We start from the raw sequence: 9,766 nt of genomic DNA, 5'->3' as shown, positions 1-9,766 counted from the left end.
GGGCTGACACCACTAACTGGAATAACTTGTATCCATTTTATCAGGGCTGCAAAGTCTTCTTGAACTCGTTGAAAATCAGTCACTTTCTGATCAATTACTGTGGCATTGTTGGCTTTGTGCAAAGGTGGGCGTCCTGTTATATCCCAACAAAAATCAGAACTGTGATTTGTGCACCTACAACGCTCACAAGGATCAAAACCGCCAATACCACGACCACGGCCACTCCTTTGGTTACAACCACCTCCACGTCCACGACCCCCTCTACCTCCATTACCACGACCAAAGGAGGAGTTGTTATTGCTACTTGGAGGGATCAATAAAGTCACACTATCATTGTGCCTTGGAGGAGGTGCAGTAATACGAGACAGACGAGAGTAAGCTTCAGACAGAGTAGGGAGCTTAGATTCAACTTGAACTTGGACTTTCACATTAGCAAACTCGGGACGTAGCCCAGATAGAAATTTTGAGACTCGAAATTCCTCTCTTTGTTTCTTCAACTAATTTATGTCTGTAGTAAGTGGGTGATAAATATTCAGTTCTTCTCACTTGCTACGAAGAGAATTGTAATATTAAGAGATAGACATATCTCCTTGAGTGAGATCAAAGATGTTCTCATACAACTGAAAGATACGAGAAGTATTCTGAGATTGAGAGTATGATTCTTGTAGATACTCCCAAATCTCCTTCGAGGTTTTAAGAAACCGCACAGTATTACAAACATCTTTCTCCATAGTATTTCACAGGAAATTCTTAACCAAGGCGTCACCTTTCGTCCAGGTTGTCTTTCCTGTATCATCTAGGAGATCTGTCAGATGATTTTCCTTACCTTTTCCAATAAGATAAACAGTAACTGCCTCTGCCCATTGAAGGTAATTGGCAACACCCTCCAATTTGACAGAGGTCATACCAACAGAGAAAACAGACGTATTACCGAATTCATTGAATTTTGGAACAACATCAGTCATTGTAAAGAGAAGAACAACTCACTTGATAGAAAGAATACGAAACTGCGAGACAAAGTACTACGAGCGCGTGTGTGCTTCGAATACTCCTTAACTGAGCGCAACCCGCGCCTGCATGTAGAGAGTAAGAAATATAGTAAGATGACAATACCACGCCTTCTCCTTATGAAAACCTGACGTACTCCTCTTTATCAATACCGAGAGATTGCGGAAGCGAAACAATACTAAGACAGCAACTAATACAAAAACTGGAACCTTGAAACTAAGGATCTCTCTCCTAACATTATCTAAACAAAGTCGGCTCCTGATACTATATTATTTATGTTAGAAGATACATATGGTGGTTAGCTGGTTAGGTTAAAGTGATTGAGTGGTGTAGAAGAAAAATAAGAAAGGATGGAGGCACAAGAAAAGTTAGGGTTTAGAGTATATATTTACTATAACCTACAATACATATATTTATACTAGTCATAGACTTAACCAAAATAGTAACTACTTAAATAAGGTACGGTCTCACACTTATAGAATGTGTGAGACCGACACTACATACTTCAACAGTAATGTTAATCCGTTGTCAATCTATCTTTTATAGTTTACATTCCTCAATGGAGATGTCCTTATAAAGTTGCATATAATCAGGCTGAACTTCTATAACTTACGTGGATAAGGTCTTACATTAGGACACGGAGAATTATTATGGATAATGATCTAGCTTTTAAAAAAAAAAAATGAAAGAGGAAATGGCAAAATCTAACACAAAATTTGTTTCCTTCATATCAAATGTGTTTGGTTCGTGTAATGGAGGCACATTGATCATAAAGAGATGTTGTAAAGAAGAGGAAAGTATATAGAGTGCTACCGATACAGCTACAAATTTGTCAGAAAGTTATGACAGCTGCATTGATGGTGGGTTAAATAGTTAAATTCAAATTTCAAGTCTTTTATTGTTGTTTTACTTGAAAATTGTTTTTCACTAAAATATAAATTTTATGAAAGGGTCGGTAGAATTAAGTTGTATTTGTAATTATTAGATATTCATGTCGTGTCCTTTAAAACCTAACATAATTGTCTCTTAAATTCATGGAAACGGTTAGTTGCATGCAGTCATACGACGAAATCACCGACAAATAACGGTAATGGTTAAATGTATGTAGTCATAACATGAAAGTACAGACAAAACGATGATGGTCATCAGTTATATACACTCATACAATAAAAATACGGGCAAATAATAGTAATGGTTAGTTACATGTCATATAATAAAAACTACCGACAGATAACAGTAAGCTAGATTTAGAAGAAAATGATGACAAAATAATGCAGGTTATAGACGTTATAAGACTATTTGATTCATATATTGCATTCTATTACGTAAAACTTGTCAACATAAATATGTTAGCAATAAAAGAAAAAAAATCAAAGATGTTACGATTGAGATTATGTTTACTATATAACATCAATTAGATTATGGTTTTCATAAAGGCACAATTTATTTTACCAAGGGCTGCCCACACCCAAAACATAACCAAACGGATCCCGAGACCAAATGAGGCACACTTAAGATTTTTATTTTATTTTATAAAAACAAATTGATTAATTTTGATTAGTTTGGTTTTATCTTATATTCCATTGAATCAATGTGCCTTTTCAATGTTGACAAAATTCAAAATTTTAATCATATTCCATAAAATTGAACATATTCAAATACGCGATTGAATAATTTCATTAAATGTTTTGCTTTAATTTCAACTGTAATAATGTGGAGAAAAGATTATGGATTTGATTTGTAAATTATTATGAGACTTATTTGTTTTCATGTTGGGGTTCCTCAAACTTTGATAAATTTTATAATTCAATCAATTTTTAAAAATAAAAATAAAACAAATAAATTAATGAGTATCTTCAATTAGTGATAAGTTTTATAAATATTTCTTGTTTGATTTTGAATATTAGAAAATTTTGTAAAAGAATTGTGTTTTGATTGTTAATAAACTATTTTAGTAGATTATTCTTTTTAGTCCTAATTCTAGGACCCATTTGTGTTTGTGGTTAGTGTGTAGTGCTCTTGGTAAAATCAGTGATGTCTATATGAAAACCCTCATATTATTATTACTAATTAACTATGTGTAAGTAGATTGACCAAATTTGTCGTTTTTAGGATTTTATTAGAAGCAATCATTTATTAAAGGTAGAATATATATCAATGGGGAGAGATCCATATACAACACTTTTTATATAACAATTTATACAATAGCCTCAATCTCACTCTACAAATTTACTTACGACTTGATTTTTTGTGGACGTCATCTTCCTACCATAGAGAACATCCTTGCAAAAAATACGCTAATTTGGAAATATCTAAAGATGCCAAAAAAGGATTGCAAAATTTAAAAGTCTCATCGTTACAATAAACTATATTTTCAAATCAAGTTTTGAAAGGGTTAGAGATTTTGGAATGATATGAAATTTTGTGGATATGATCTCTATAGTGATTAGATCATACTCATAGAGTATTAGCCATTAATACAAGGGTTTTTTTACTTAACCCCCCCAAAGTATACCCCATTTTGACTTAATTAACCCCCCACTTTGTCTTTTTTGTGTGTAACGGATGTTGGTATTTTTCATAATGGCAATTTTGCCTCTATTTCAAAATTGTCAAAACTCCTCATTTTTAACATGCGTCTTTGACTATTAACTAACCTCCTCTCCTCACTTCTCTAACTTCTCAATTGCAAAATTTCCCACTAGGAATAGGCTCCGTAATTGCAAAATTAACCTCATCATTACTTCAAGGCATTAGCAGCGGCCATTAATGGCATTTTTGGAGCTTCCTCCATCATCCATCACAAATTTAGACCCTTTTACAATGAATAACAAAATTAGATGTTTAGATTTACATCTTTTCATTGTTTTTTGATAAATATATTCAAATTATAGTAATTAAAAAAAGAAGGAACACGAGGGAGAAGGAGTTGCAGAAGGTTAGAGAAGTGAGGAGAGGAAGTTGGTTAATGGTCAAAGATGTATAATAAAAATAGAGGGTTTTTACAAATTTGAAATAGGAGCAAAATTGCAAATATGAAAAATACCAACGGTCTGTTACTGGGGGCCAATCGGTAATGATTTCCAAAATAGGGGATTAAGTCAATAAAGAGTATACTTTTAGGGGGGGGGGGTTGGTTAACTAAAAAAAACCGTTAATGGAACTTATAAAAAGGTGTTGTATAAACCGTTATATAACAAATGTTGTATATGGATCCCTCTCCTATAACAATTATCTATTAGAATGAAGACAATTAGATTGTTACAATTTCATTAGGCAACGTCCAATCTAAATATCTTAATGCAAAATATATTATGCATTGTTTTTCAATTGATAATAGTTGCTACTAGTTTCTAAAGACATTGAGTACAATAATAACGAGACATGTGGCCACCACAGTTATAAAATTGCATAAAATCAATTTAAAACTTGTGTAACTAAGGTGGATAAGGTCTTAGGTTAGGAGAAGAAGAATTATTAAGGGTAACCGATCTTGCTTTTGAAAGGAGAGGCTGAAAGAGTATGCTGCAAAATCTAAAACAAAAATTGTTTATCCGTATGAGCTTAACATTTTGCAAAATGTTAAAATCTTCTCCTATTCAAATTGTTTATAGAATTTCCTCCTCTCTCCCTCTCACTTTCACTTGACATTTTTATTTTATTTTTTGTTTTCTTGGATAGGAGATCACGTGACAAAGTAACATTATTTTTTAGTCGTGTCTCGTGTTTGGGACCCCTTCAATTTCTTACACGTAACTTGAACAAAACTCCACGTCTCTCTCTCTCTCTCTGTCGTTGACAAGAGAGAAGCAGAAAATGAAGAGAGAAGCAGAGATAGACCGATTACCCGTCGATATTCTCGCTCACATATTCTTCCTCGTCTCTTCCTTCACTCACTTGGCCCAGTAACTTTTTTTTCTCTCTTTTCTTTCTTTTTTAATAAACACTTTTATTTTTTTTATTATTGTTTCATTTTGTTTTTTTACAGGGCGAGTAGTGTGTGTAAGAAATGGAGACAAGGAGTGAAGCAGTCATTAGCTCGAAAAGACAAGTTGAGTTTTGCTGGTTGGAAAATGGATGATGATTCTACTGCTAGGATTGTTCGTTATGCTTATAACCTCAAGGAACTTGACATGTAAGTTTTCTTTTCTTTTCTTATTATAATAATAATTTGAAGAGACGGTGGACTACTAGCTTAACTAATGATGTGAGATATTCAATTGAAGTTTGATGAGTCCAATGTCTAAGCTAATTGGTCAAATCTTTTGCACGATGCCAAGAATAGAAAACTATGGATTTTGGAAGCAATTGTAGTAGTTATTGGAGAACAGTGACTAGTATTTCCTTGTGGTTCTTCCAAAGATCACATGCACGTTTAAATCATACTTGTGTTCCATCCCCACTTTCCAATACAACTATCTTAGTATTTGGATGGTTCAATTGCTTGAATGCACTATCTAGTTACACACTTGATTCAAGTGGACTTTTAACATCGTGGGATATATTCAATACATTAGCAACTTAAACTGATATTCTAATCTATCCCCCAAAATCTAACCAGTTTATCAATAATATCAAATGTGAAAAAAGCTGATTAATCAACAATTTAACTGCTTTTCCCTGTCAAATTGATACTTTCTTTTCAGAATTAGTAAGGTTGATTAAGAATTTTTGTATACCCTCAAGAAATATCCTGGGCCCGTCACTGCTTAGGAGTTAAATATTTTCCTTGGTTTGGCTCATATTACGAGTTGATGTTATTTTGGGGGGTTTCTTGTCCTTGTAATTTATTGTATCTGTAGGTTTTCTCTACCTACTTTTTCTAATATAATACTTCACTTTACCGATTAAAAATAAATATATAGATTCTTATTACCCGGATCATCCTACTAGGGGATGACGCTCCCACTCTAAAACATCAACCCTATTGAGAGAAAATCCTTCTCCAATGCTCCCTGCTAGATTATGAAGCCCCAGTTCCAGAGCTTTGTTCAGATATTTATAGCTTCGTATTTATTAGTATATTACCAAATGGGATTGATTGAGTTTAAGCATGCCTATTAGTTAAGTGATTATAATGCATATGAGTATGTGATATATGAGTGCTCCAGATGTCGGGAGCTGTTTAAGTTGTGAGCTCTAGCACAATCAAATTATTTTTATTGGAAGACCCAAACGAGTACTCCCACTCTGCACTATGGTTACTAACCGGGTTACTTCCATAAAGATTTCAACCAATACCCTACAAATGACAATGCCTTGGGAATCTTAATCTAAAACCTGGAACACTTTAGACCTTGTTCGAAAAATCTGTAAATATTAATTTTGTGGTGAAACTCTTAAAAGTGGTAGAAGCTTACCTTTCTCTTTTCCAAATTTCTATATGTGAACGAGAAAAAATGGTTTTCATCATAGCAGAGGCTTTTAATCACTGTATGTTGCGCTTTAACCACCATGTTTTAGTGTTTAACACTTAATATTTTATTTTATTCTAAGTAATTCTTTCCCCCCTAGTTCAAGGAGCTGTTGGGGATGCCAAATAACTGATGATGGGCTGTACAAAATATCTGTGGCGAAATGTGTCAGCAATTTGACATCAATATCTTTGTGGGGTATGACAGGGATTACAGACAGAGGTGTTATTCAGCTGGTAAGTAATCTTTTCATCATTTCATGTTTGTGGAACAATATGATGAGCTACTATTTTTGGCATATCCTATTTTTCTTAGTGTTACTTGAGCTTTATATGTGTGACTTGAATGCAGTGCATTTAGCGAATAAGTTATGACTCTAGTTAAAGAATCCAGATTCAATATATATATATATATTTTTTTTGTTTGAGTGGTGCATAAAAGTGTTCATAACTCAAAGTATCAATGAAGTTCTCTTTCCAACTTTGTTCCATACAAACTTTGAAGAGTTCACTTCTTATTTAGTTTGTACACTTCTTTGAATGACTGAATAAATCGCCAATTTGCTCTTGCCTGGCTGGACAAAGCCATGTGGAACTGCAAATACCATCTTTAGCTAGGGGAAGTTGAATCCATGTTTGTAGGATGAAAAGTAAACCTTATTTCAAGCAGTGTTAGAAGCTTGGTTGGGGTTACAAGAGGAAAAGACTCTTTATGTATGAGAAAATGTTGTATGGTAGATTTGACAAATTAATCTCCAGGGGACATTGTTGGAGAACAGTGTCGTGGACAGGGGGAGAACCTAACGTTGGTTACACCCTTAAACAATTAACACCTGAACATCACATTAGTGCATTATTCTCAGCAATTTTTTTTTTTTCTTGGTAGACTGTTATAAATTTGTACAGTTGTCTTATATGTCTAACATAAGTTTATTTTTGGTATATATATGAATGCGGATATAAACCTCCCTTTTTCCTAAGACGAAGGTTTTGTTGTTCCTAATCTTGTTTGGGACTGTTGCTTCCATGCTGTTCTCCAGTTCGGACTTTGAAGTATTTGCATTATGGGAGCCATGCTATTTTTCCTTTTGAGAATATGTCTAGCTTACTGTTTGTTACTGATCTTGTCTCTCTTGGTGTTTGGCAGGTTTCTCGAGCTAAATCTTTGCAACACTTGAACGTTGGCGGTACGTTTGTTACTGACGAATCTTTATATGCAATAGCAACTAGCTGTCCTCATTTAAAGGTGGAGTATTCGTAAACTTTCCAATTTAGTAGTTTTTTGTTTTTTCTTAATTTTTCCATTCTAGCTACGCCATCACCACTTAAACTTCCATTGTGGTGGAGATGATAAAATTGCTTATTAGTTCCAGTAGAATAATATCTATGTGTACTTATGAGTAATTATCCTCTTCTATAGGCCATTGGTCTTTGGAGTTGTCGTCAAGTTACTGAGAGTGGGCTCATTGCACTAGTAAACAACTGTCACAAACTCGAGTCTATCAATGTATTTGGGATGAGAGTTGCTGTGGACTGCTTCATTGGTTTGCTTGCCATCAGTCCTGCTCTTCAAATCAAAGCAGGAAGAGTGCATCTGAATGTTCGAAGAATTCCCCTTTTGCCAATACACTGATGCACCATTTGCTTCATCTTGCCTTGGTGTTTATATTATCCATTTTCCAATGGTAAGATTGTAATGAGGCCTACAGTATTTGTTACGTCTGTATATCTTCTGCATAGTTACCTTGTATATATGGTTTGTATACAACACAGTTCATTGTATACATTGTGACGATGAACTGAACAAAGTTATACTGTAAGACAGTTCATTGTTGCAAAATGTAGATTCCGAATAAGCTTTTAATGGCTATTGATACTGTAAATTGATTGAACCAGATACACCAGAGAGGAAATAAATCTCCGGCAACTATATACAATCATAGTTGTTTATACCTACTTTCTGTCCTGCCATTCTGAGCTATAGTGGGTATACGTGAATCCAACCCTAACAAAGAAAGCCCCTTTGTGATAAAATCTGTAACGGGGTGTTTATAACTTTATATTGGCTGCGGCCGAGTGTCTATCAATCGCTGCTCTTAATTAGCGATTTTTTAAGAGAAATCACATGCTCATACTGACATACTGTATAGTGCCATACACAATACACCACGTTATCTAGTAGTTCAAAATTTAAAAGATGAGAATTGCCATCCCCTAATCTGCTTTTTTGTGTAATCATTTTTGGTTTTGTGTAAGCAGTGTGTGAGATTGTTTTCTTCTGACTTTCTGTGCATTACATGATAAGGATTGGATTTGCCATGCTGAATACGTAAGTTCCTCAGTTAATGGAAACATTATAAGCTAACATAACCCTGGTTTATGCTTAACTTACAGAGACAGAGAGACTCAAATCACTCAATTACATATCCTGTATCAACAACTGGATATCAAATCTATTATTCGGAATTTGGAGTACAATATGACGATACTAATACGATTTCACAATGATAAAAATGATTAGTCCTATAATAAAAAAAAGAGAGTAATACACATGAGGTGCGTAAAATAATACACAGGGAGACAATACGATTACCTACTGTTTGAGATTCACGTGTCATTATAAATTTTCCACATGTTCATTATTTTAAATTTTCTATTCTCTTTCAGCGTTGTAACTTTTCCAGACCTTCACTCATTAATTTATCACATAACTTAATTCAGTCTTTGTTAATAGTTAATAGGCTCTCTCGTCATCAGTTCCTCACACGCCCTCCCTAACCTATTTTTTTTGGATATTATCTATTAACAAAGTAAAAGTTGAAATTTTGTTTTTGGTTTTGATAATTTTTTTATAATATTTTAGTTACGAGTTTGTTGTACGTACTAGTTAGATCTGTTTTCAGACCAGGTGTACATAATTTGTCCTAAAAACATCTGTTACCACATCTTTTTGACCCTAGTGTAATTGTTGTGATAGATTTGACTTGTGAGTTGAACCACTAGATGAAGTAGTTCTATATTTAGGCTTCACTCACAATCTGAAGGCAAATTAAAATGAATAGGTACGCAAAAATGAGATTTGTTAAGACCAACAAAGCAAAATCCATAGATTTCTCAGATCTTTTCTCCCCACCTCAAACCCCCAAGCCTATTACATCTCAAACTCAACAAACTACAAAACAAGCCAGCGACAATGGAACAACCCACACCACCCATGATACACTTTCAAGAATGGAAAATGAAGATGGTGGTGGAAAGAAGAGGTCTCATATGATATTGAGTAAAAACTTTTCTACTACATCACAAAGGTTCAAAGCTGATAACAAGCAAACTAGTACACTTCAA

The 9,766-nt window shown here is 34.1% G+C and overlaps 1 protein-coding gene across 2 annotated transcripts; it reads left to right on the top strand.

Moving 5' to 3' along the window:
* The first annotated feature begins 4,750 nt into the window (after positions 1-4,750).
* LOC147492135 (F-box/RNI-like superfamily protein) lies at positions 4,751-8,377 on the top strand. 2 transcript variants are annotated; one of them, XM_086566733.1, is made up of 5 exons: positions 4,751-4,913; positions 4,997-5,143; positions 6,523-6,658; positions 7,569-7,667; positions 7,842-8,377. In XM_086566733.1, exons 1-5 carry the CDS (start codon positions 4,825-4,827, stop codon positions 8,052-8,054), a joined length of 684 nt encoding a protein of 227 aa, XP_086422859.1. In that variant the 5' UTR covers positions 4,751-4,824; the 3' UTR covers positions 8,055-8,377. The 2 variants fall into 2 exon arrangements, with proteins under 2 accessions (XP_086422859.1, XP_086422858.1); XM_086566732.1 differs by having other exon boundaries at positions 6,505-6,658.
* The last annotated feature ends 1,389 nt before the right edge of the window (positions 8,378-9,766 follow it).

Source organism: Coptis chinensis, chromosome 6 (assembly GCF_015680905.1).
Source record: "Coptis chinensis isolate HL-2020 chromosome 6, ASM1568090v1, whole genome shotgun sequence".
Lineage (NCBI taxonomy): Eukaryota > Viridiplantae > Streptophyta > Magnoliopsida > Ranunculales > Ranunculaceae > Coptis > Coptis chinensis.
The sequence above is the reverse complement of the archived record's forward strand: the minus strand, read 5'-3'. Positions and strand labels throughout refer to the sequence as shown.

Excerpts from the sequence above, each read along its gene's own strand:
- LOC147492135 (XM_086566732.1), top strand. The coding sequence starts at position 4,825 with ATGAAGAGAGAAGCAGAGATAGACCGATTACCCGTCGATATTCTCGCT. Across the intron at positions 4,914-4,996 it reads TCCTTCACTCACTTGGCCCA|GGCGAGTAGTGTGTGTAAGA; the intron begins GTAACTTTTTTT and ends GTTTTTTTACAG. Across the intron at positions 7,668-7,841 it reads CTAGCTGTCCTCATTTAAAG|GCCATTGGTCTTTGGAGTTG; the intron begins GTGGAGTATTCG and ends CCTCTTCTATAG.